This window comes from Chlamydotis macqueenii, chromosome 4 (genome assembly GCF_036417535.1).
Source record: "Chlamydotis macqueenii isolate bChlMac1 chromosome 4, bChlMac1.mat, whole genome shotgun sequence".
NCBI classification, from domain to species: Eukaryota; Metazoa; Chordata; class Aves; order Otidiformes; family Otididae; genus Chlamydotis; species Chlamydotis macqueenii.
In genome coordinates this window covers 33,332,472-33,359,844 of record NC_141559.1, presented here as the reverse complement: position 1 = coordinate 33,359,844, position 27,373 = coordinate 33,332,472, and the positions used below count along the sequence as shown (strand labels likewise).

Genomic DNA, 27,373 nt, shown 5'->3' with positions numbered 1-27,373 from the left:
ATTTCCCAGATAAAATTAGAGATGCAGGCATCTCATTTCAAGGCTTGAGCATGGCGATTAGGCTTCTGCCTAATTACAGACACATCTCATTTGATGCTTAATGTCCTGTGCCGGTATTGTCCCAACTGTCTCATACTTCAACAGTACTCTTCTAAGGAATTACACATTGATGGGAAAGTATGAATTCCTACAGCAAATAATTACATCTTTTGGGGAATGTTGTCCTAAAAGAATTCGTTCCTCAGGGGTCCGTATTGGGACCGGCGCTGTTTAACATCTTTGTCGTTGACACGGACAGTGGGATAGAGTGCACCCTCAGCAAGTTTGCTGACGACACCAAGCTGTGTGGTGCAGTCAACACACTGGAGAGAAGGGATATAATCCAGGGGGACTTTGACAGGCTGGAGAGGTGGGCCCATGCCAACCTCAAAAAGTTCAACAAGGCCAAGTGCAAGGTCCTGGCACTTGGGTCGGAGCAATCCCAAGCACAAACACAGGCTGGGTGGAGAATGGACTGAGAGCAGCCCTAAGGAGAAGGACCTGGGGGTTCTGATGGATGAGAAGCTCAGCATGAGCCGGCAATGTGTGCTTGCAGCCCAGAAAGCCAACTGCATCCTGGGCTGCATCAAAAGAAGCATGGCCAGCAGGTCAAGGGAGGTGATTGTCCCCCTCCATTCTGCTCTTGTGAGACCCCACCTGGAGTACTGTGTCTAGCTCTGGAGCCCCCAACATAAGAAGGATGTCGACCTGTTGCAGTGATCCAGAGGAGGGGCACAAGGATGATCAGAGGGCTGGAGCACCTCTCCTATAAGGACAGGCTAAGAGAGCGGGGGCTGTTCAGCCTGGAGAAGAGGAAGCTCCAGGGAGACCATACAGTAGCCTTCCAGTACCTAAAGGAGGCTTATAAGAAAGACGAGAGTAGCTCTTTAGCAGGCCCTGTTGTGATAGGACAAGGGATAACGGTTGTAAAATATAAGGAGATAGATTCAGACTAGATATAAGGAAGAGAATTTTTTATGATGAGGGTCATGGAACACTGGAACAGGTTGCCCAGAGAAGTGGTGGATGCCACATCCCTAGAAAGATTCAAGGCCAGGTTGGACAGGGGCTCTGAGCAACCTGATCTGGTTGGAGATGTCCCTGCTCCTTGCAGGGCAGTTGGACTAGATGACCTTTAAAGGTCCCTTCCCATACAAACCATTCTATGATTCTATTCTATGTTTCTAATCACAATTTTTTGGGGCACCTCATGAAGTACTTCAGTCACACATACCTTCCCAGACATGAGACTCAGCAGTCCTTTGTCTCAGCTCTTGAGCACTTCATTTTCCTGTACACCTTGCAAATGTAGTGGAGTACAGGCAGGGGCACACTCTCTGCCAAGCTGCAGCATACCAATGCAAGAGGCTGTAACTTCTGCCCTAGCCCCACCTGCCTGTCCCCGTCTAGCTGGCAAAACTGTATTGCCTTCTCGGTTTTGCCAGCTGACCTGCTTTGGTAATTGTTTCCTAACTCATTTCAGTCAAAAGGAGCTGGATTAATGAAGACATGTAAATGAACCTGATGTCTTCCGGCTGCAGAAGTTTTGTGGGCAAGCTTGGGGACAGTAAACCACACAGCTGACACAGCTAGAAGTCAAAACAGCACGTGCGCCTGCAAGGACTAGAAACCTGATTTGACATCTATGCTTCACCACCATCATTATGATTCAAAATCTGGTGCTAGTGCATAATTTCCTAACTTGTCTCACCATTATTATGAATCAAAATCTGGTGTTAGCGCATAATTTGCTAACTTGTCTCGTAAGCTGAGTGCTGTCTGTCTGCGCTAGTGCTGAGAATAGCACCCGTCTCCTGCTTACACAGTGAAGTCACTCGGTTACGTGTCTGGCAGCACTGCCTCTGCTTTGTGTTCTGTATTGGTATGCAGAGACACTGCGGTGTCGCGTTTCATGACGTGTCACTAGCACTATTTCCCACATTAGCCCAACCCCATATTTCAGTAGCATACAGCAATTTCCCACAGTAACCTGAGTCCTTCATGTGCTGCACTAGACACAAGAAGAAAGGGAATGACAGAATCAATTCAATATCCTGAGAACAATGAAAGGATACTGGTTCAGTCTGATGGTCAGGGAAGGACTTTTACAAGAAACAAAATTACCCGTTACCTCTTCACCTCATCGACAAAGTGCCAGCAATCAAAACTCAAGATACTCTTTTAGATAGATACTTTTATAGATGCTCTAGACAGAAAGACTCTTATAGCTAAGTTCAGATAGATACTCTTACAGATACTCCTTTATTCTCTGTCTTGTCTGAACAACAGTAGTGCTATCATCATTCCTGCCAAAAAGATAAAATCCCTCAAAAGGCCCTTCCTTTTTGGATTGAGAATGGGAATAAAGTCAATCATCTGTTAAGACTTATACTGGGCTGATCAAATATACTTTATTACTCACAGGAGACACCTCACATTTTGGTTACATTTTGCGTTGGGTGTAATTTCTAGCGCCTGATACTAGACCAGTCCTGTCTCTCTGCACTCCTTCACCACGCCGGCCATGTTCATATGCTTGAAAATTTATATTGGAAAGACAAACTAAAGCACACAGCTGTCTTTGTAAGGAACCTGTTGGAATGTGTGGCTTCAACACAGGCAATACACACATTAATTTACCTTAAATCCCAGCATACTGACTTTGCAAGCATCAATGGAAGAAAGTGTTCAAAACGCTCAGAGCTGGAGGTGTAAGTACAGAACAAACAAACAAGTACACACAAAGACAAAAAAAAAGGAGCACTAACCTGGAGAAAAATACATCATTGTTAATGAAGGAGATTTCATCTGTTAAATCCATCTCCTTCCAACATGAACCACCATCTGTTAATCGGCGGTTGACCTGAGGTATTCTATCTGACAGGTCTGGTTGTGGCATTAGGCACTTTTGGCTGGATCCTTCCATTGTGGATTTTGTCACCTACAGAAGCAAAGAGATTGAAAAATGAAACGTGAAAGGAAGAAAGGGCAGAGCAGCCTTTTCAGATAATCTGTATCAGAAAGGCATTCTATATCAGCGTACAAACAGCAAAGAATATGACAATGTGAAAAATAATAATATCAAATACATATAAATCAAACATTCTGCTTGATAAAGACTTAAAGGAAAATAAAGGTGTGTCTATTGAAAGAACAGGAGAAGACTGAAAATAAAAAAAGGAAGGTAAGTAAAATAAATAGAAAGTTATTCTCTGTATCACAGAAGACAGAATAAAAAACTTTCCATTGAATTTGCTTCTTGACACAACTGGAGAAACAGATGGTAAAAGCAATTATACAACTCTTCTCAACCCCCCTTGCATCCTTTTTAATGGCAATTGATGTCAACACGTGCCCTAGGAATAAATTTCTCAGGCCATGAATGTTCTGGATTGGCGTTCTTTGCCAAGGCAGCCAGGACACAGAGTTGGAAGCTGGGCTCCCTAAATTCAAAACAAAGTTTCCAAGCATCACTGAGCCCATCTACAGGAAGGCCAGGGCTCTTGCTCTGACCCTTCAGCAGGAGCATACAGAACATAAGGAGAGACAGTGGTGCGTCAGACGGGTGTCCAGTATCAGTGGCAGATAAAGGATGCTTAGGGGAGAAGGAGAGCAAGTTTGGAGGTCTGCCCCTCATGCACTGCCTCAGCTTTTGGCAGTCTGCGGTTCAGGGCTTTTTTGACATGGAGACTGCACTTGGGTCATTGTATTTAACAGCAAATATTGACTCTAACCTTCGTGATTCTGTTCAGTTTTCTCTTGTGCGCACTTCTATCTTTAGCCTTTGCAATATCCTACGGCTGGGAGTTTCACAACATTTTTACCCATTGATTAAAACAGAAAAAAAGGTACTTCTGTTTTAGATATGGTAACAGAGAATCTTTCCCTTGTTTCTGAATTATGAGAATTTGCAAATATTGTTCCTTACCCACCTTCCCTATACCATTCTTGACTTTATACTACTCCAGTAATAGTCTCTAATCAGACAGAAAAATCCCAGTTTATATAGTCTCTCATTTTACAGAAGTAATTCTGATGCGTTTGATCTTTTTTTTACTGCTTTTCTCTACACCTTTTCACCTTCTATTAAATCCTTTTTTGAATGTAGCCAGAACTGCTGGCAGCATTATCTATGTAGGGAGATTTAGTTGTGGCTTATTACCAAAATCCAACTTTTTATTTGCTTTCATGATTGCTAAGTGAGCTGACAGCTTTGTGACATTTCTGCAGTATCGAGATCTCTTTTCTGAAGACAATAGCTAGTTTGGAGCTCATCAGTATACATATTTTTATAATTTGTGGGCATTAGTTATCATATAGTGATGGAAATTCAACTAATAATTTTTTTCACCCAATACAGAGTAAATTAGGAGCCTTCCGTAAGTCCCTGTAGCCAGCTTTTAGTTTTTCCTACCTTGAATAATTTTATATTACCAGTACACTCAGTTTCTTTCTGTGTCATTATTGAAGCAGTTGAATAGCACAGATTCCAACAAACATCCTTGAGGGACTTGACAGGAAACCTCTCTCCACTGATAAAGCAGCCACATATTTTTATTGCTTTCTAGTTATTAATCCATAAAAGGTCTTTCCTTCTAATCACAAGACATCTTTGCTTCTTTAAAAACCTTTGAGAAACATATCAAAATCTTTTGAAAATTCAAGTGCACTGCATTGACTACACCTATCCACATGGTCAACTGTTTCCTCTGTGACATTTTTTTCTCTAAAGAAGTAATGCTGATGCCTCCTAATGACTCTAATTATCCATTTGTTTATTAATCCTGCTGCCTGCTATAGCTTCTACAGATCGGCTGGACAGTAAGTCAGACTTTCTGGATCACTCCTGAACCCTTTTCATACCTGGTTTACCCTAAGATTTTTTTCTAAAATTCTTGGGTTTATCCCTGTTTCATAATGCTTTGTTTCACTGACAGTTGTTTTCTGATGCTTTGAATGTGTCAAGGAGTTTCATGGGACAGAAAGCTGCTTCTTACTGAGCTCTGAAGAGGAGAAACTGAAAAATAATATGTATATGAGAGGCAAAGGAAAAACAGAGAGATACATTGAGAAGGGTTCCTAGTTTCAGCCTGGCTCTTGGCGAGATCCTGCCTTTGCTGACATTTTGCCTCAAGTCAAGGTCTCACCTTTGGACCACTGCTGACTTCCAGCAATACTCTGTTAGCCCATTGAGTGCAGCAGTCACTGACCGTTGATGCCACAGGAAATGGACACCAGACCGTGGCTTTCAGCTACTACAAAACGGCAGTGGTGCTGTGACTTAAAAGGGAAAGACCATGTCTATGGGAAGAGGGGATGCAGGGAGCTACACATCAGCAGCATTATAGGAGGGAATCACAACTGGAGGCAGCAGGGCCTCGGATCTGGAGGCACCAACTCACTGAATTCTGCTGGAATGGCTCTTAAGCCTTTCTTCCCCATTGAAAACTTGCAGTCGCTCATTTAGCTTTTCTGCAGATGGAGGTGATCATTATCTGCTCTGTCTGCACAGGGACACTTCTCAACGTGGCCTTTGATGCTACTTTACCACCACCTGCTAGAGCTGATGCCATGCACACCAGAAAAGCTCTCCACAAGAGTAATAAGAAATGGTGACTATACATGTGCACAAACCTCTAAACGAAAACACTTCCTACACTGTCCTATTAGTTCTTTACAGAAGCACATGTAAGTGTAAGCAAAACAGGCAGCTTCTGTGATGTACCACATATGCCAGCAGTGATCGAAGCCTGGAAAACAGCAAGAAGACAGCCTTTCTACCACTACCATACCATGTGCATCCTGATTTTAAGAACACAATTAACAAAGCGAAATAATTTTGCTATCACGTACTGCATTTCTATAATCTGCCTGTCCCAACAGGAAGTACTAGGAAATAGGCAACATCTGCCGAACAGCATGTATCAGATTCCCTCTGTGCAAACTGTTCATGCATTTTACACTGATTTACAGAAGCTCCTTAAACTGGAGAATTCCATAAAAAACCTATTTATTATTCTAGTGCTCTAAAAGGCAGAAAAAAAAGTTTGTGTCCAGTCTTCAGTTCTTCTTGTTTTCTGGCAGTAAAAGATCACTTGGATGCAGGCAATTCCAACAAAAAGCATGCCAATCACATACAAGCTCTGCAGGAAAATTCTGTTTGAAAGACCAGATTAAAATTTAGGATAACCACTGCATTTTTAGGGCACTTCATTAAGAAGTGGAAGGAACTAGTGTTCTCCATCCTCTGTTCCTGATGATCTATAAACTAGTATTTTGATAGCTTTGGAAAACAATATCATAGTATTGTAGTTATTTATTTAGTAATATAGTCTAGAAGCAATGGCAACTTAGATCTGAATTAAACTTACATTTACTTTCTTTCTGTCCAAAACTGCTTTCAGTTGCATCAGTATAAAAATACATGTAGAAAAAGTATTCCTTGAACTTATTAAAAGTTAAATAAACTTTTTAATTTAAGTAATGTGTCTTTAACCCTCATTAACAATAAGAAGGAACAATGTTCACTATCTCATTCTATAATTTTTAGTGACCCTGTGAAAAAGCCACCTGCATAACTGTCATAACAGCAGCATTTTAATGGGGTGCCACTGCGATGAAGATGTGCCCGTGGACAGACACGGGCAAAGACTTCTCTAATTTGAATTCCTCACAAAACAGATTAAAGGACTATGGACAGAAGCACCTTAAATGTTTCTTGGGTTGTGGAGCTGTCAAGAGAAATTTTTTTGGCAGATTTCTTTGTTAATGCACATGCACATGTTTCATGCAATGAAGTTAGAGAGAACGATACTTTACAAAGTGAGGACAATACTTTGGAAAACAGCAATGTTGTATATTATTCGTTATCAAGATAATACTGGGAAGACAAGCATACTTAGTTGTTAAATGATAGAAAAGAGAAGAAAAAAAAAAGACACAGACTTTATACAGGATATTCTAACTTTCTCCAATGCATCCCTTTTTGTGATCAGCCTACTGTGCAACCTTACCCTCTGGGGGACATGGAGGATAGCAAGTGAAAACGCCCGGCATGCTATTACAAAGGCATACAAGAAATCTGTAAGAAGTTCAAGCATTAGTTTAAAAGGAAAAAAAAAAAGCCCCTATGGAAACTTGTTGCATGTTGTAAGACATTTCTACAGACTCTATCTCGTTACACTCTGTACCAGATATTGTAGGAGGTTTGGAGTTACCTGTGCAGCACATCATTTGCATTTTGCCTCCAGAGCAGGCAATTCACCGAATGACAAAGAACTATTCTAGTGAGGTTTATAAAAATAGTGAGTGGAAGAATCCCCCAATTCCCCAGGTCAGGACTACCCTTAACTACAAAGCAGTTGTTTTCAGCTCATAATGTTCTTAAAAATATTAACAAACAGAAAAGAAAGCCAGTGCCTATTCATTAAAATGACATCTTGAACAGTGGGTGTTTTGCTTCTCTCAAGACGACTTTTGTAAACAGTATCATGCTTCACATTTTAGCTCACAGCCCTTCACATTTGGTTTATGCTGCTCTTAGTTTTGTATTTTTTTTCCTTCAGATTTAACAACAATCATCAAGCAAATGTTAACCTGCCTTCATTGCTTATCAGTTTGATCACTGTTATGAAGTCTAGTTGGAAGCAAGTAACTAACCTTAATGATCTAGATGATGGAGCAGCATGTACCATCAGCAAGTCTGCGAATGACACAAAACTGTGAGGAGTGACTGACATGCCAGAGGGACCTCGACAGGCTGGAGAAATGGGCTAAGAACCTCCCACAGTTCAACAAAGGGAAGTCCAAACTCCTGCACCTGGGGAGGAACAACTAGTACATGCCAGGAGCTCCCCAGCTGGAAAGCAACTTGGCAGAGAAGGACCTGGGAGTCCTGGTGGACCACAAGTTGACCACAAGCCAGTAATGTGCCCTTGCTGCAAAGGAGGCCAACTTTGTCCCGTCCTGCATTAGGAGTGTTGCCAGGAGGTCAAGGGAGGTGACCCCTTCCTCTCTACCCAGCACTGATGAGGCCACACCTGGAGTGCTGTGACCAGTTCTGGGCTCCCCAGTGTTGCACAAGAGAGACATGGACACACTGGAGAGAGTCCAATGAAGGGCCATGAAGATGATGAAGGGACTGGTTCATCTCTCCTCTCAGGAAAGGCTGAGTGAGTTGGGACTGTTCAGCCTTGAGAAGAGAAGACTCAGGAGGGATCTTATCAAAGTGTGCAAATACCTGAAGGGAAGATGAAGCCAGGCTCTTTTCAGTAGAACTCAGTGACAGGACGGGAGGCAATGGGCACAAATTGAAACACAGGAGGTTCCCTCTGAATATCGGGAAACAGTTTTTCACTGTAAGGGTGACCGAGCACTGCCACAGGCTGCCCAGGGAGGTTTTGGAGTCTCCATCCATGGAGATATTCATAAGCTGTCTGGATGTGTTCCTGTGCAACTGGCTGTAGGCGATCCTGCAGGGAGGTGGGACAAGGTAACCCTCAGAGGTCCCTTCAACCTCAACTACTCTGTGATTTTGTAATTTCCCCTTTGACATTCTCATCTATCCAGCAAATTAATTGAACCTATTAATTGCTGCATACTGAGATGCCTAATGTGGTGTGGCATGTGTCAAAGAGCATTTTGTCCCAGGTGAGATCTAACCAATATGGTCTGCCAAAGAGAAATCTGTTAATCTTTGTAAATATATAAAAAGCTTCACTTTGGAAGATGATACCAATAAATCCAAGGACAATCCCAAAGAACAGGGATGTTTTGGTTGAAGAGCAAAACATTTGATACTTGTCTCCTGAAGGTTTTTTATGTGGTGAAGCTTAACCTCAAACTTCATTTGACAAAGATCAGATTCAGCCTGAAGCAGGTATATTGTGGGCTGTTACATTACAGTAACAGGCTGCGGCTGCTGAAAGCATGGGCTATGCCAACATCTGCTACTCTGCAATTTAAAATACATCTTCATTCTCAGCTAAATAGAAGTAAAATAGTATCAGTTACTACTGATGATCAAAGGGGCCATCCCAATAAAGGATAATCAAAACACCAAAGAGTAGACAACTACAAGGAATTGTTACACCATACATCCTGCATTTGGCTCTCAAGTTTTGCTGTCTCAGAAAGTTCAGTTGCAAGGAATTGTGTTTGCAGTTTTAATAGAGACTAGTCAGTTTCATGACCAGTATAAACATACATAATGATGGGTGTTGAAGAAAGTGCAAGAAAACCTTTCCCCTAGAGGCACAAGCTGACCAGTCAAGGTGGCATCATCCCACACATACTGCTGCCAAGATTCTTCATAACTGACTGGGTGCATCATAGAGATGTTTCATTTCCCTGTGAGCTGTCAGAAGTTCCCGAGTTCAAAGATCAAAGATAAATATGCCATATAGTCTAAAGATCTGACTCTAATCTTTCTCTGTTCTTGAAGAACAGGGACTGCTCCACACCAAGATGAGTCTGGAGAGCTCTGTGTATGTGCACAGACATGGAGTAAAGATACAGATCCTTAGCAGGAGTCATCCTTCTGAGTACCTCTCTTATCTTCTCAAGGAAAAAGGAAAACTTCCAATATCCCAAGCTATGCATGAACACATAAAGAATTAGGGTAATTCATATCAATCTGAGTAAACAATCACGAAGTCTAAATGCAGAACTTTTGGAAGAAGCTAGCTGTGAGTTTATACTTAAATGTTGTAACTGAAAAGATGATACAGCACATTCTTTTCTTTAATACTGCATGGACACAGTACTCTTCCAGACAAGAAAGAAACCTCAGTCAAAAACTTCCTTAATAAACAAATGGTATTCTTAGAGTTGTCCACCAAAACAAAGAGGTCCATATTACCTTTTGAAGGGCTTCATTTTTTGTCAGTTTAGGGCTCTTTCAGCTTACAAGTTGTGTATATCAATACAAATATTCTACAGAACAGAAAAAGGCATGTTTCTTTGCAAAAACCTAGGCATGGCTGAGCAACGCAAGGAATTTTAGAATGTTGCTTTCTTTCTCACTCTAGTCTCAATTGGCTAGCTATCAGCACAAACCTTACATGTCAGTCTATCCACTCATCAGTGTTACTTCTGCTTCATGACTGACTGATAAAGGGAGACTATTAGCCAGATGGATCTCTTGCCTGACAGCTAACCAACCTGATTCAACCAGTTCTCTCCAGTCAAATAACCAGGGAATGAGCCACCTGCTGAAGTTACCCAGGCTTAGTGTTTGACCACTGATACCCCTTGAAATAAATATATTCTGTTCACTCTATTTAAAACACCGACTATTTCAATGGGATTTGTAATTACGCATACACAGAGCTGTAAGCTCTCTACCAAGGTTACTTAAGAGTAACGACAATGACAGTGAATTATATCAGGCCTTGCTTGGAGATGCAGACTTTTGCAAGAGGCTTTAGGTCATCCTAAATTGTCCCAGAGAATCAAGTGTAAATTCCTGCTGAGACAAAAAAGCCCTTCAAGTCATTCAGTGAATAGACCAAGCATCTATGCTGTACTTGCATTGTTCTCCAAAGCTTCATAGCGCAGCCAGCTCTCAAACAACACCAGCTTCACCACCATCTTATTGCAGTCAGGGACTTCTGGGATGAACCTCCTGCAGCTGTGAGAACCATATATCTTCCAGGCCCAAAGGGCTTTCAAAGGCAGGGATAACTCTGCAGTGAAATTTTTCAGTTACATGCCTTTCACACTTCTTATATTATTTTCTCACTTTCTATTCCTATGCTCCAAAGGAGGGTCTGATTCATTATGTTACTGGCCATGGCACAGAATTTCAGTGTGTGAGGAAGCAAGTGCCAAACTCACGGTTTGAATGCTATGTGTACTACACTAGTAGGGACAAAGATGTCAGAGAGGCTGTGGAAAAACATAATCTAAACATATCTGAACTATACTGGCATTTTTTTTTCTATAATAGTAGAGCTTAAGGCAAGGGAAAAGCTATGGATATCATCTATCTGGACTTGTGCAAAGCATTTGACACTGTCCCCCGCAACATCTTTCTCTCTAAATTTGAGAGATGAATTTGATGGATGGACTGTTTGGTGGATAAGGAATTGGCTGGATAGTCGCATCCAGAGGGTAGTGGTCAACAGCTCAATGTCCAGATGGAGGTCAGTGAAAAGTGGCGCCCCTCAGGGGTTCCTGTTGGGACCAGTACTGTTTAATATCTTCAGCAATGACATAGACAGTGGGATCAAGTGCACTGTCAGCAGGTTTGCAGATGATATCAAACTAAGGGGTGCAGTTGACACACCTGAGAGGTAAGATGCCATCCAGAGGGACCTTGACAAGCTTGAGACGTAGGCTCATGGGAACCTCAGGAGTTTCAACAAGGCCAAGTGCAATGTCCTGCACACGGGTCAGGGCAACCCCCAGTATCAATCCAGGCTAGGGGATGAAGAGATTAAGGGCAGCCCTGTGGAGAAGTACATGGGGGTACTGGTGGATGAAAAAATGGACATGAGCTGGCAATGTGCACTGGCAGCCCAGAAAGCCAACCGCACCCTGTGATGCATCAAAAGAAGCGTGGCCAGAAGGTCGACGGAGGTGATTCTCCCCTTGCATTCTGCTCTGGTGAGACCCCACATGGAGTACTGCGTCCAGCTCTGGAGTCCTCAGTACGAAACAGACATGGACCTGTGGAGAGGGCCCAGAGGAGGGCTACGAAGATGATCAAAGGGCTGCAGCACCTCTCCTATGAGGACAGGCTGAGAGAGTTGGGGCCGTTCAACCTGGAGAAGAGAAGGCTCCAGGGAGATCTTATTGTGGCCTTTCGATATTTAAATGGGGCTTATAAGAAAGATGAAAACAGACTTCTTAGCAGGGCCTGTTGTGATAGGACAAGGGGTAATGGTTTTAAATTAAAAGAGGGTAGTTTCAGTCTAGATATAAGGAAGAGATTTTTTACAGTGAGGATGGTGAAAACACTGGAACAGGTTGCCCAGAGAGGTGGTAGATGCCTCATCCCTGGAAACATTGAAGACCAGGTTGGAGGGGGCTCTGAGCAACCTGATCTGGTTGGGGATGTCCCTGCTCCTTGCAGGTGGGTTGGACTAGATGACCTTTAAAGATCCCTTCTAACCCAAACCGTTCTATGATTCTAAGTTCTTAAGGCTGGACTGAACTTAAAGCAAGAGAACAGTTGTCTCTAATAAGACTACTAAAAGACTTACTAAAAAGTAAGTGCTAAAAATGGGCTTGTGCTCAAATACTTACTGAAGCATTGATTCAGTTCAGAAAGTAATAAAACTTTAAAAAGTAATTAAAAAACACCTTGATTCATCACTTCACCTACCACCTACAATATTGATTTTAAACCATGTAGACATATTACAGCTGACAAGTTATTCTCAAAGAAAAAATGCCTCATCATCCTAAATTACCAACACTGGGAGACAAAGATCAATAGCTCTGTAATTTCTACCAGATTTAGCAGAGCGTCAGCACAGGTAACATAAGCAATAACACACACTTGCAAAATTCAGTTACCAGCTCTCTTCCATACTCAGAACCAAGCCCCAAATCCTTCTTTGATTAACTGCCACACTGAAATCATAAAGTCACGATGAATGCAGTCATCCTTACAATCTGTGCAGCTGCCACTGCCAAATTTGGATTTCTCTTACTCTCCTTGTATTTTTAGACATTAGATCACTAAAACACCTCCTCTGTACTCCGCCCTACTCAGATATCAAAGTTATAAATTTGATGCAATCCTAAAGTGTATGAAGCTTTAAAGTTCCACCAAGTTCTGATACTTTATGCAAATTCCTGTGTCTTAATGAGGACCAGACCCTTTCGATTCAAAGAGCCAAGTACTATCTTCCTTTACACCACATCACCACAGCCTCCATATTTGACAGAAGCCACTGCAAACAGCGGAACTGCTTAAATGCTTAAAAGTAAACACACACTTAAAACTTTGTTAACACTGCATGATTCCAGAGGTAAGGAGCTAGCAAATGCTCTCAGAAAGCCTACAAAATTCAAGCAGAGCTATGCAAATATCATATTTCTAGCTCCAGAGTTAGTGCATTTTTCACTGGCTGTGAATCCCATCATTTTCTTTCCATGAACTTTCTCAAAGTTAAAGCCATGTCTCTGCTATAGACCAGTCAAAGCCCATGAACTTCAAATTGTACAGGAATTACTTATGTCAGACTTAGGACCATTTTCTTGTTTGTAACTGCTGTACCAAATTTTGTCTGACTTCAGTGAATCTTTACATTAATGTTGTTACAGCAAGTTAATGATGAACTAATGGTGTTGTGGATATCCAAATCACAACAAACTCACTGTCTCTATCTGCAGCAGATGCACAGAGCTAATCTAAATCAAGAGCAGTAGACACTTATTTTACTTATTAAAGTTAATAGACAGGATTTTGAATATAGGCTGAGACTCATTGAGATGGTACATTTTCCCCAGTTACTTCTCTACCAAAACAAATTCCTTTAAACTTTAGAAATGCTGCTGATAGAAGAAAGTCTGAATAAAAAGAAATCTGTACAAATGACTGATTCTGGTCTAAGGTCACATGAAACCACTCTATGAGACTCTGGTTTATCAGAGCTGTTTAAATTATGATGTCTCCGTGGATGCATTTGAGCTTGCTACTCACTGTTCTTTGTACCAGCAAGATGAAAAGGAGGTGATGCATAGAGGAATCGGTTCCAGCTACCCTCATCTTTAAAGAAGTCTACAAAATTGAGGCATCTCAGAATCTGCATACTTTGGCTACATAATTCAAATCCCTGCACGAAATTTAAGGCATCAATGAACATGACTGTAGTGGTACCTGCCCTGTGGATCATACACGGTTACCTTGGCCTCCAGCTGCATTAACAGGAGAATGTTTGGTTAGGTTTATCTTTTTCCCAGACTTGCTTCACAAACACTAAAGTCAAACCAGCCTACTCAGTGAATCCCGTAATACAGAAAGGCACAGGAGGGGAGAAGCCCTATGCATGTGTTCACTGTGTCTTCATTTCCCAATGTTTACCCATGCTCCCTGTGTTTCCGTACTTATTTATTTAGGCAGTCCCTATCTCACTTTGAACTGTCCATGTATGACTAAGAAGGCTAGACTTAATAACAAGTAGAAGCTCCCTAAAAGACTTCAATACAGACCCAATTTTTTCCCCATTGGCTCTAGTCTATATTTTAGGATGTATCATATTACCAGTGAAAAAGGCTAAAACTGTAGGCTTTTACTGTAAATACGTTGCTCCACGATATGTAGGAAAAATAAATCCAATACAAAATACTTAGATAGCAAAGTGGCCATTTAGTATGACATAGGACAACACTCACATTATTGATATTTAAGGAAAATAAAATTTGCCTGTTTTCTCTGTGCAACTGGCAATTCCAAATATCAAAGCTGTTGATTAAGTGCTTTACCAAAAATAACTGACACTGCGGTGATCAAGTAAGGTCTGGATGAACCATGAAAAAGTAATGCTGGAGACACTTCCACTAGGGTAGATTCAGGGAACAAATTACAAATTCTCCCTGAAGGATAAACATAAAAATTGTATGCTCCAGAAAGATGTAATTTGAACCCAAAGCTATCCTGTGCTAAAACTATTAAAATTCAAGAAAACAACCCAGTAGTAAGATTATCTTCAAACCTGGGACTCTCCACGGTGTACAACAGGAGGCTGTTGGAGTGAACCAGCAGCACCTTAAAGCCCCTTTTCTGCAGAAGGCCAGGTGCATTTGCTTAAGGGAAGCCCTTCAACCTCCTACCCTCTGCAGCTCTAGAGGCTGCTTTGTCAACATGCTACAAGCGTGCAGCATGCATGGGATGGAGGCCAAAAAGTGACAAGATATATGGGCCTCAAACTAGAAGATACAAAAAGCTCCCAGCGATTGCTGACTGCTGCGTGGCATTCGTTTGCAGAAGGAAACCTAGCACAGGCAATGTTCTGAATTCGGGTGGAAAGAACTTTCTTCAAGTAGAGAGGAAAGAGTGGGATTGATGTAGACTCACAAGTCTGCAGGTGCAGCAGAGAATAGCGGCCTGCAGCTGAGCGCATAGCCAGTTCACTGCAAATTGAAATAAAATGTTTAAGTCTCTCATTTGGCAACTGCAACCAGTAATGTGGAATCTCTGTGAAAGGTATGTTGAGGACTCCTTGATGGATTAAAAAAAAAAAAAGCAAACAAGCACGCATGCCTTCACATCAGGGAGATATACTGCCTAGTTTTGAAGTAATATACAGGAAAAATTAAATAATAACAAAAATATCTCCTCCTTCTTGAGGTAATACCAAATTCCTTACATGTGTGTTTTCTGGGACAATACCTAATAATCCTTTCTTGCACTCCTTCCTAGAGATCTCCATTGGCTAATGATTTGGCACATACTGTCTTTGGGTCACAGGTGGTCGTAATGCACTGAGAAAGACTTCAGCCTTTGGTGGTGGGTTTTTTCAGTTTCCCCTTTTAAATTTATGTAATTAGGTTCAAGACCATCTAAGGAACCTGAAGGTGCACAACTCCATGGGACCTGATGAGATGCATCTGTGGTTCCTGAGGGAACTGTCAGATGAAGTTGCCAAGCCACTGTCCATCACTTTTGAGAATTTGTGGCAGTCTGGTGAGGTTCCCACTGACTGGAAAAGGGGAAACTTAACCTACATTTTTAAAAAAGGGAAACAAGGAAGACCTGGGGAACTACTGGCCAGTCAGTCTCACCTCTGTGCCCATCAAGATCATGGAGCAGATCCTCCTGGAAACCATGCTAAGGAACATGGAAAATAAGAAGGTGATTGGTGACAGCCAACATAGCTTCACTAAGGGCAAATTGTGCCTGACCAGTTTGGTGGCCATCTATGATAGTGTTACAGAGTTGGTAGATAAGGGAAGAGCCACTGACATCATCTACTTGGACTTGTGCAAACCATTTGACACTGTCTTGCATGACATCCTTGTCTCTAAACTGGAGAAAAATGGATTTGATGGCTGGACCACTTAGTGGATCGTGAATTAGGTGGATGGTCGCACTCAAAGAATTGTGTTCAATGGCTGCATGTCCAAATGGAGAACAGTGATGACTGGTGTTCCTCAGAGGCTGGGACTGGGATTGGTGCTGTTTAACATCTTAGTCGGTGACATGGACAGTGGGATTGAGTCTGTCATGAAGTCTGCCAATGACACCAAACTGTGTGGTGTGGTTGACACACCGGAGGGAAGGGATGCCATCCAGAGGGACATTGAACAGGCTTAAGAGGTGGGCCCACGCAAACCTCATGAAGTTCAACAAGGCCAAGTGCGAGGTCCTGCACATGTGTTGGGGCAATGCCAAGCACAAATTCAGACTGGGCAGAGAATGGACTGAGAGCAGCCCTGAGGAAAAGGACTTGGGCGTACTGGTGGATGAAACAATGGACATGAGCCGGCAATGTGTGCTTGCAGCCCAGAAAGCCAACCCCATCCTGGGCTGCATAAAAAGAAGTGTGACCAGCAGGTCGAGCGAGGTGATTCTCTCCCTTTACTCAACTTTAGGGAGACCTCACCTGGAGTACTGTGTCCAGCTTGAGCCCCCAACATAAGGACATGGAGTTCTTGGAAGGAGTCCAGAGGAGGGCCACAAAGATGATCAGAGGGCTGGAGCACCTCTCCTACGAAAATAGGCTGAGGGAGTTGGGGCTGTTCAGCCTGGAGAAGAGAATGCTCCAGGGAGACGTTATAGCAGCCTTCCAGGACCTAAAGGGGGCCTACAAAAAAGGTGGAGAGGGACTTATGACAAGGGTGTGTAGTGATAGGACAAGGACTAATAGTTTTAAGCTGAAAGAAGGTAGGTTTAGATTAGATATAAGGAAGACATTCTTTACTGTGAGGGTGGTGAGTCATTGGAACACGTCAGCCAGTGAAGTTGTGGATGGAAACATTCAAGGTCAGGTTGGATGGAGCTTTGAGTGACCTGGTCTAGTGGAAGGTGTCCGTTCCCATGGCAGGGACGTTGAAATGATATGATCTTTAAGGTCCCTTCCAATCCAAACCATTCTATGATTCTATGAATTACTTCAGCACACGAACTGCTGGTAACCTAAATCTACCCCATGTATAAGCCTGGTTCCACATACTCCTGCAAAGTCACTCACAAAGTCATTTTTGAACTTCAAGGACCTGAAACTCCCCCTTCTCAACTCTTGTGTCTACACTTCCAGGTAATGCACTAATACATCAAGCTGGCTGTGTTTTCTCTTATCCTCTGGGATTGAGTCTATGCACGTGAAAACCACCATCAAGGACAAAGCAGGGACAAACAAGCCTCATAGGTAAAACCAGTTAGTGAACTATAAACAATATTTACCTCTCTTCCATTGCACTTGTTTTGCATATGGAGACCAGAAAGATGGATCTAACATTGTTTGGTCACAGCAACTAACTGAGTATTTCTTATGGCCTTTGCTCCATACTGGTATCTATGCTTCAGCTTCAGTATTTTTAAGCAGTATCAAGCACAGTAGAGATGCTGATGAGATATCAGACATCCTGCTATCTAAAATTACCAGTGAAGCTTTGGTAACAAGTCCCAAGGTTGCTTTCATAAGCAGACACCTTGCACCAACCAGGAATTCTGTCTCATGCTCTTACAAAGGCAACTGGACGCTATGAGTGTCAAGAATCGGCTTAATCCTCTTTTGGGCATGCTTAGGCGGGCCCAGCACTACAGGTCAAACAATTACTGCTGAACAGTTCATCCATATCAACTCCTCATGTGGACATATCTAGAAAATACTCAGAGTACCTCTATACAGCAGCAAAGCTTAGTGCCTCTTCAAAAACATAAAAATCAAGCCTCAGTTGCTATCCTGAATGTAGATACAGAGCATCCCCACAGACAGCAAGGATAACATAAGTATTTGTATTCAACTCCTAGAGTTCTCACCTGACTACAGAGGTACTGCTCCTCTGGGAATAACTTCTGCCTTTCATTCCATTGGTTTCTTTGGACTCTTCTAGCTTGAATAGAAAATGTATCAAGCAGAAGAAGCAAAAATATGGCCAGGTGACCACAATCAAAGGAGAGATGTAGGAATTAACTTAGAAAGTTGACTATGGTGATGATTTCTGTTTTCAGTTTCCCACAGGGCAGACTTTCTGCTTATGCCTGTATTCAGCTGCCCATTCAGAAGAATAGCAAGAACAATAAAAATGATGCTAGGTTACTGTAGTTACAATGGGCATCATTTGATATTTCTATATATTCCTAAAGTAAATATGCCATCTCTAGTGAAGGAAACTTAAGGTGAATGCTCTGTAAACATCACCCATGCTGTTAAAAGGCAAATGCTAATGAGACCATCAAAAGCCAAGGAACAGAGGTAAGTCAGTACAGCACCCATCACATTCCTCCATCCCTCCTGCTGGCTGTTTGAAGTGTAAACAAGAAGGTGTTTGCCAAAGGATTTCTGCATTTGAAAAGTGTGAAGTTGTGCCAAAATTTAAAGCTGTTCCACTGAAGTCCATGTAAGTAGGTTGGAAAGTCTCAAACAAGCTGCTGAGAAACCTGTCTTTCTCCATGTATGGTACTCCTCCTGTTCACAGCATGACAATGAATTACACAGTAATGAAGGAATTTGCTGCCTGAAAGACACTGTTGGCACTGGCCTGAACTATATCCCATAAAGAGCAGACAGATCCTTCAAGGAGAATAAATTAGTTTTACCTCTGTATTTGTCCTGCCCCGCAACAAAGGAACCTAAAGAACTGAAATGACAACCACAGAGGTTCACTGCAGTTACCCACCCTTCAAGCACTTCTTCCCAACAATAAAGAATACCGTTTAAGAATTTTGTAAAAAAAAATCGCGTTCAGGCCTTAGGAATTTTGAAGAGAGGGGGAGCAGTATTTTCAAGCATACCAATAAACTGGCACTACAGGTGCCTGAGCTCAGCTAGTACGTTTTTTTAATGGACTCTCTGAATCAACACTAGGTAATACAGATTAGCTGAGACTCCACTAGAAATTCCACTAGACCACATAACAATCCCGTAAAAAAGGGTTATAAACTTTCTGTTCTTGGAGCATTCACCTCTGAACTAGAAAAACAACCAGAAGATACATTCTGTACTGTAACACAATCTTCCAGGTGATTTCATAGGTCTTTTCCATCTCCCATTTTCATGGCACTGTATCCTCATTATAAGTATACCTCTAATTTTTAGTATGAGTCATTGCAGACAAATTACTCAAGTGAGTCATGTAGGTGTGTTAGATCAGATTCTTCTGTCACTTGCTAGCAAAAGTTAGAAACTAACATTCCTGCAGTCAGCATAGGACCAGGCTTGCCGCTGACTGAACACTATTAAGATGAGTATGTAATAGTCAGCGATTGCAGGAATCACGCAGTACAACAATTGCTTTCATTGTGCTGAATGGAGATGAAAAATGAGAACAGAAGTGTGTGAGCTAAAAGCAGAAAACCCTTTGATAGCACACTATTAACTGCTCTATCATGGATTCTCTAACAGCATATGTAGACTGATGTGCTTCAGTATAAAAATGCACTTCGTTTTCACAAAATAATGCTTCCAGGGGAACAGGAGATCTGTATGCTGAGAACATAGCAAACAGTGCCAGCAAAGAATCTATTAAACATTAACCTCCACAACTCTGCTCCACACAGGCTGTGCCAAGAGATCTTATTTGCACTGGGCAGAGTACATACCAGTGTATTTTTGTGGTTCTCTAAAACAAGATCATATTTACAGCTTATTCCAATACTTTCATATCCCCTGTCCCCTTCCTATCGTTCTCTAATCCATGCTTGTTTTTACAAGGCAATCATTAGCACAAGATTATACCACTCCTCTTACAAACTGGCTGTTTTCCCTTACTTTAACACTACAGTGTATCTTTATGTTAATTAAGACAGGGGGTAAGAACATTAGAACAAAAGACACACGTTGAAAGGCAGAAGCTACTAGACAGAACCAGGCAGGCCTAACAGTCACATTTTCAGGCTGCCTAGGTTCCTAGGCTACTTGGAAAACTTACACTGAACAAAGCAAAACCAGAACCTCAAACGCAGATCAAGCTGAGAATCTGCTGTTGTCAATGTTCTATTCTTACATATTAGCTCCTAAAGGACTGGCAGTCTGTTTGACTTTAAAACCCAGAAAGTAGAAAGAACATGTGCTCATTACCAGTAATATATCACACTTCAGTAACGAAGCATATTTTGGAATGGATTTTGTTTTTTAAACATTGTGTGAACTTGCAGCTCAACAAAACAAAGTAATTTAAGATATTTTTGACTATAGCTATACTAGTTTCTAACTCTACTAGCAGAGATTAAATAATTGTACATCTTCAGAAATCCGACCCTGGCACTCTCAGAACACCCTCTGGTATTGGAATTCAAACAATAAATCTAAGTCGTAATTTTCAAATGTGAATATTTAAAGTCAGGCACCTGCATTCCATATGGAGTACTAAAAATGTCAAAATTTAGTCAAGTCACATTTGCAAAGACTTAAAAGAGCAGATGTCTGTGTTTCTGATAAGAAAGATTATGCAATTACACCAACTTTTGTACTTGCATAAAAAATAATTTTATTATGTAATTACCTATATACATTTATGTGCATCTCTGAATTACTGAAGTTTGAGAATTCTTTGAGACTTCTATTTATTCATTTTTAGTGTTGCTTGTGAAACTGTGAGATGAAATCTGTAGTGCCTGATTTCCTTTAAAACCAATGACATGGCTACTACACTGGGGTAAACCAACTTGGAGCCATAAAACAACTAGCATGCTTCCCCATGCAGAAGTGCTACGTGAGCATCACTCTTCTAAGCTATTTCAGACCTCCAGAGAATGCTGTGAGGAGTAAACCTTATTAGCAACTGCATACTTCCCATTCTCATACGAAGAAAAAAAATCTCCAGTACAGCATACTGGATACAAAAAAGCTCAAGCTTAGTTTTACTCAACTGTGTGTGCTCAATGATGAGTGTAACGTAGCTGTTTACATCTGTAAAACTACCCCCAGCACTGCTTACTGTCAGTAACTGCCAGCGACCACCTCTCCATCCAGCACTGCCCCAAAACACAATCCTCCCTGGAAAAATCACCACCTCCCACCTATCAACTCTGAATGATGCAGCAGAGTCTCTCCAAAACCTGCCCAAACTAGAGTGCCTGCTAATCATGGCATCAAGTCCCATCATCAAGCCCCGCTACTATTACTAAGGGAAATTTTCTACTATCAAGAGTATTTGGACCAAAGTAAAAAGTCAGCACCCTGCCAAAACCCAGGTTATGAACAAAGTTTCTTCAGCGATTTCTAAGCAAGAATTGAGAAGATCACAGGGAAAGCCAGAGACTATTCATTTGATTTCCTAACATTGATAGGCACTATTTTTATTGTCAAATGGTCCAGTTAGAAGTATGTCAGCATAAAGCAAAGCTTCTAGTCATCTCCCATATCTGCAAATATAGCAAGTGTAGAGACAGATCTTCCTAACCTTACACTGTAAAAATAAAACTTCCATTGGCCCACTCTAAATCATGGACTGTTCTCTTCCATGAGATGTACTACCATCATACCAAAACTCCTAAATACTTTATATTGCTCAAACAGCTCAACAAGTCTGTGAGGTCCCTCTTTTAGCTCTGGGTTAAACCAGCAGTGCTTCCTGATCCTCAAATAATATTCCTAGGTAAGACTCTGCTACAAACACTAATAATTATGAAAAAAAAAACCACTACGGAGCACAGCTGACTTGTCCATACCCCCCAAAAATGCAAAGAACTCACTTCATTCAAATCTCAGTCGAGCGTTCTTAAACTTAGATCAGATGAATTATACCGGCTGAAGGAACAGGTCCTCTTCCTTAGGAAGGCTATTGTGTTGGCAGATGAATTTTTCTCTCTCTCGCAGATTCTTTGCAAGTCATACAAAATGCCGATTTTACAGTGCACGAGACTCCACCTCAATAAAAGCTTTAAACCAATTAGCTATGGAGACCTGAACGATTAGGAAAGATTAGGACATCCCTAGAATACTCTTTGACCCATTCATTCTTCAAGAGAATAATCCTTTCACGTCAAGAAGCATTGGCACTAATAAAGACAGGTGGTTCAGCACTCCAGCTCCTAGCTTCCTCCCACATGAATGAAGAAATACAATAGGTCAAGGGCATCCTTAAAGGAGAGACTAAATCATGGGCAGGTTATAAGGTACTTAACAACATTTCTTACTCAGCTGCTTTTCCTGCACTTATTTCTCTTTATCTCTTTGGACAGACAGACTGACTAGGAATATTGATGGAAGAGTGAGAGTGTTGAATTACATATTTATTTTTAATTACATACTTGAATTATTTTTAGGGACATGACTAACATCAGCAGAAAAGACTGAGAAAGACCCTGGCACAAAAAGACGTAATCTCCCACATCCTGAATAGTTAGCACTACTGGCTCTAGATGAGAGCCTTGGGAAATTTTTATTAAATTTCAATGGAATGAGAAAATACTTGCTACAGTAGTACAGCTTTAGTTATTCATTACACCTTTTCTTCAGGTGTAGTTCCTTTATCCATTGCCATTACTAAGGAAGAGGGATTCATACAGCATACTTGCATCTTGCACTGTTATCTGGCTGGGGTGCAAAGTTCAAACTGAACTGAATACTATCTTTGTTTTTATTCTTTTCAACAAATTGTTGAACGGGCATAAAAACTGTCAAGTTTCAGCCTCAGTCAACTGCAGTCCCAGGGATACTGAACTGCACAGTGAATTTACAAGCCTTTGTATTTGCAGCACATTACCACACTGTTACACAAGACTTTAAATGCATCTGATTACAATTGCCCCAGGAAGGATTTAGGGGGAAAAAAAAAAAAAGAGTTATTAAAAACAATGGTTATGCACTGTGCTGTATTTTAATGACAGAGATAAACTTATTTGTTGATAAGTCCAAAGATATCTTTGTAACAATCTCACTATTACTGCTGTGCTCACCCTCTCTTTCCTGCTTGGTTCAGTAATTAATCTCTTTTTGGCCTCACAAACTACATTATCAGAGGAAACTGGCCCGTGGGATTTTCAGTTCAAGTTTTAAATGCTGCTAGAAAGCACCAGATCTATTTTGGTAGCTGTTAATACCTAGAAGACCACCTTAATTAAAACAAACTCAAACTTTATCAATGTGAAGCTTGTTCTTCACTAAGGCACAGATTAGGTTTTTTTTACAGAAACAAGGAGTCAGATTCCCTTCTGATAGAAAGAATATGCAGCTCTGAACTTCACCAAAATGTCATCCAATTTACGGTATCAAAGTATTTGGCCTTGTGAAGAGCTGTTATACATGATTGTTTGCTCAGTGGGCTTTAACAGGAAAAAAAAAAACAGTTGTTGTCAGTGCACTGATTAAGGCTGCAAATGTCAGTACTAATTTTTCAGTAGGAAAAAAAAAATCATGGTAGCTTGTAGTGAGGATCCAACAGAGATATACAAAGTCATGGGTGGTGGAGAGAAGATGGACTGTTCACCATTTCCTTAAGAAAAAAAAAACAACAAAAAACAAACCAAGAAAAAAAGAAATAAAAGAAAGAAACCAAACAGGTGACCTTCAAATGACACTAGTAAAAGCCACGCTTACAACAAAACAAAACAAAACGAAAAAAAAAGAGTCAGTTCTTCATGTGAAAGGAAGCAATTTGTGGCACTCTTTGTCAGATGACATGTTGGAAGCAAAAAGCTTACACGTGTGCAAGAGGTACACAAGACAATTATTTTGGACATCACTAAATACACAAACCACATCAAGACCAGGAAAGCCTCTGAGAACAGTCACAAATTGGTAGAGTAATTGAAGGAAACACCTTGCTGTTCTTACTCCTTGCCGGACATCCGCTTATGGCCAGTGTGGGAGGCAGGACACTAGGCTAGATGGATCCCAAGTCTGAGCCAGTATAGCCACTCTTACGAAGGAGGAGCAACCATTAAGAGGATTATGCAGTGAATTCAATGCTGCAAATTATTGTCAAAATGATGCATTAGCTGATTGCACTGGGACAGCCTGCAACAGCTGACTCTTTGCTGGGTCAGCAGCTGTACACCCCAGAAGAGGAAATACTCTGTTTCTCTTAGCAGCACCCCAGGTAACAGTGCAATGCAGCCTTTGCTTCAGTTAGGTGTCAGCAGGATCACACCTGCAGTTTTTCCCTTGGCTACAACAAAAGTGCACAAGTGTTGTCCGTAGAGCAGTTCAGAAGGGATGGTGATTTTCAGAGTTCCTGGCTCTCCCTTCATTTGATGCTAAAGCAGGGAATATTACCCAAACCAATGCTGTCCCCTGCACAAAGTTCCCTGGAGTGTGGCAGCACAGAGTGACATGCAGCAGTGTCGTCAAGAGTTCCAACGCAGAAGCAAAAGGGCCACAGCAATTACAGAGCTGCTCTTCCTCCTATGCAGAAGAAGAAAATACGGAATCTCTTCCTCCCTGTGATCATGCAAAATAGCTCATGGCTGATGAAGGCTCCATAAAACACACAAAGTACCAAATAATCTATATTTTTAAGACTAAAATTGTGTAGCCAATGGCACGGGGATTTTCTAATTCAAGTGGTCACAGGTATTTTCATGAATATTAACTGGATGGAATAACTAATTTTTATTCAGGTATCAGTTCACAGAATGGTCATCCAGTATGGCACAGATACCTTCAAAAAATATACAGATAATGATTTAACATGAACAATAATTAAAAAAAAAAAATCTCTTCACAATGTATTAGGTATCCTTTCCAGTTTGTACCCAGAAAGAGATGAAAACATCCTTGGTTAGAAGGGGAAATAATGTTACCAAAGCTGTTAAACATTCTCTTATCTAAACAAACCAAGTAATAGAGATTGAAACAGCTAGTATTTCATATATGGGATTTTTACCTTGGTCACTACTGGCATATAGGAAGAATAATAAAGCTGACTCAGTATCCATCTGCAGTTTGACCTTGTTATCATTTACACTATACTTTAATAACCAGAACTCACCAGAGCTGTTTCAGATAGAAGTAATAAAAAGGAAAATCACATCACTGCTTGTCAGTATGAAACTAATACCCTACTCAGTTCCCCTTTCATTTCCTTTTGTTCTCCCAAGACTATTTATATATATGACCTTTTACCTGAGACCATATCTCTTAATAAACAGCTAAAGGTTACTCTGTTTTGCTTCACTACAACCTTAACCTACTGCAATTATTGCCACGAAACACGTACAAAGGTCATGAATTGTGATACAAAAGCAAGACAGAGATGCGGAAATTCATTATTTTTAGAGAGGACTGCAATATGGCAAAGGAAATGACATACATAGTAATAATACCGTGATATACCTCAATGCTGGCAACTACATCTGTGGAATATCATGGTGTTTTCTAGGAGGAAAAGAAAAACGTGTCTCCAGCTGCCCAAGAGGATTGGTTACTGAATGCTGCAAAAAGTTAAACTGGTAATGCTGGGATCAAATATAATTTCAGAACTTGTAAAAGTTTACAAAGGCTTCATTACGTGAAAACATTAATCTCCCATGCCCATGCTCACAATTTTTAAGTGCCCATCATACATTAGCTGGCAGAGTTAAGGTGTCATGCAATAGGTTAATGACCATAATGCAGCTTCTTACAGCTGAGGTACAAATAAGGGGCCTACAGCAAAATATAAGATTAAAAAAAACAAACCAAACATTTACAAAATGACACAACAGCATTGCTGGGTGTATGCAGCATGTGTATGTGTTCAATAACACCACAGCTAAGATCAGTTTCAGGGGAACATTTTATTCTCCCTTGCAATTTTGAAAACTGGAGTCTGATTTATCTATTTACTGTAATGTTATTAATAAATAGAAAAAGTATGATCTAAAAAGAAAAACATGACCTAGCTATGGGAGAAACCCAGGCTTTCCAGACCTGCATCTCACGTTACAGTTGCTGAAACTCGGTCTTGGAAAAGCTAAATTGCATTTCCGATCTGAAAATCAAAATACTCACAAGGAATTCAGCAATGTTACTTTTAAAAGGAGTAGCTGATGTTGCAGTAGATTAGGGAGTCCTAAGTGTCTCTATATTGTTTCAGTTACTAGTGTAAGATTTCCAGCATACATAGAACAGATCCCTTTCTTAATAGTGATACTGAGATGTTTGCTGCTGGCAACTAAGGTCAAATGCTGCTGGGATCTGCTGGACAGATCAGATTTTCAAGAGCGTACATATTCAGACACATACAGAGCATCTGGCCCCTTGTGTCCCTTCCATCACATACTCCTGTTGCTCTTAGACTGCTCTGAGCTCTGTTTATTACAAGCAAGTTTTGGGGCACCAGAAACCTTGCAAAGCAGTGGATGTTACAGGCACACCAGAGTGTACCAACTGGCTTCTCCCGGATAAACTGGGCTCTTCATATTACTCAAAGGAGGGCTTTTCAAAAATCCGTAAGACTCACACTGAAGTCAATGAGCATTTCACTACTCTTATAATGGGAAAATGAATTAATTCAGCACTGAGCCCTTCTGAAGCTCCCACCTTGAAAGTACTACAGATTAAGCTAATGGCAGAGGTCAGAGAGAATTTAACCCCCCCAGGGTTAAAAATGTCTTAAACTTCTTCAGTTTTGATCAGTTCTGACTGCTGCAATATGTCCTTGTTACAAAGATAGCACTCACTGCTGTTTTATACAGAGGGAATAATGCTGCTCATTTTGTGTAATCTGATTAATTGAATTAATAATTAATGAGAAACAGAATAAACATTGGGGAGTCTGAACAGGGGCAACAGAGATTTGTTTCAGTAGAAAAATTCTCATCCTCCTCCTAACCTCCTTTTTTCCCCATGGGTACAGCAAGGATGCTCAGAAACAGCTGGCTAGAGGAGGGGCTCACATGCTTATTTCACTGTACCTTGTTTCTTGGTGCTGACTTTGATGGGGGAAGTTGTACTGACTGCGATGGAGTGCTCCCAAGTGCTAAATCACGATGTCACCCTCCACCCCTAAAAAACCCCCAAACAAAAAAACAATAGACAATGAATGAAAAAATGTTTCAAGTAAAACGTGCAAATACAGACTGGGACACACATACACATATGGATCATATTTTTTCTACATTTTGGCTATGTGGAATTATCATGGGGCAATGATAATATCACCGGACATCTGTTTAAAGAAAAAATTGTGAGAGAGAAAAGCAAATTTGCCAGCTGGGTTCAAAAAATGTATAGTATACTAGAAATACTGACAGGAGGTTAGAAAGAGATGTTTCTTATATGCCCCTGTTCCC

General features: G+C 41.1%; 1 protein-coding gene across 5 annotated transcripts in view; it reads right to left on the bottom strand.

Annotated features, from left to right (window-relative positions):
* FAM13A (family with sequence similarity 13 member A) overlaps positions 1 to 27,373 on the bottom strand; it is a 132,397-nt gene that overhangs the window by 70,997 nt on the left and 34,027 nt on the right. For all 5 annotated transcript variants that reach the window (XM_086746543.1, XM_086746544.1, XM_086746546.1 and 2 more), the window contains exon 6: positions 2,808 to 2,980. In XM_086746543.1, coding sequence (XP_086602669.1) covers positions 2,808 to 2,980 — 173 coding nt within the window. The remainder of the gene's footprint in view (positions 1 to 2,807; positions 2,981 to 27,373) is intronic.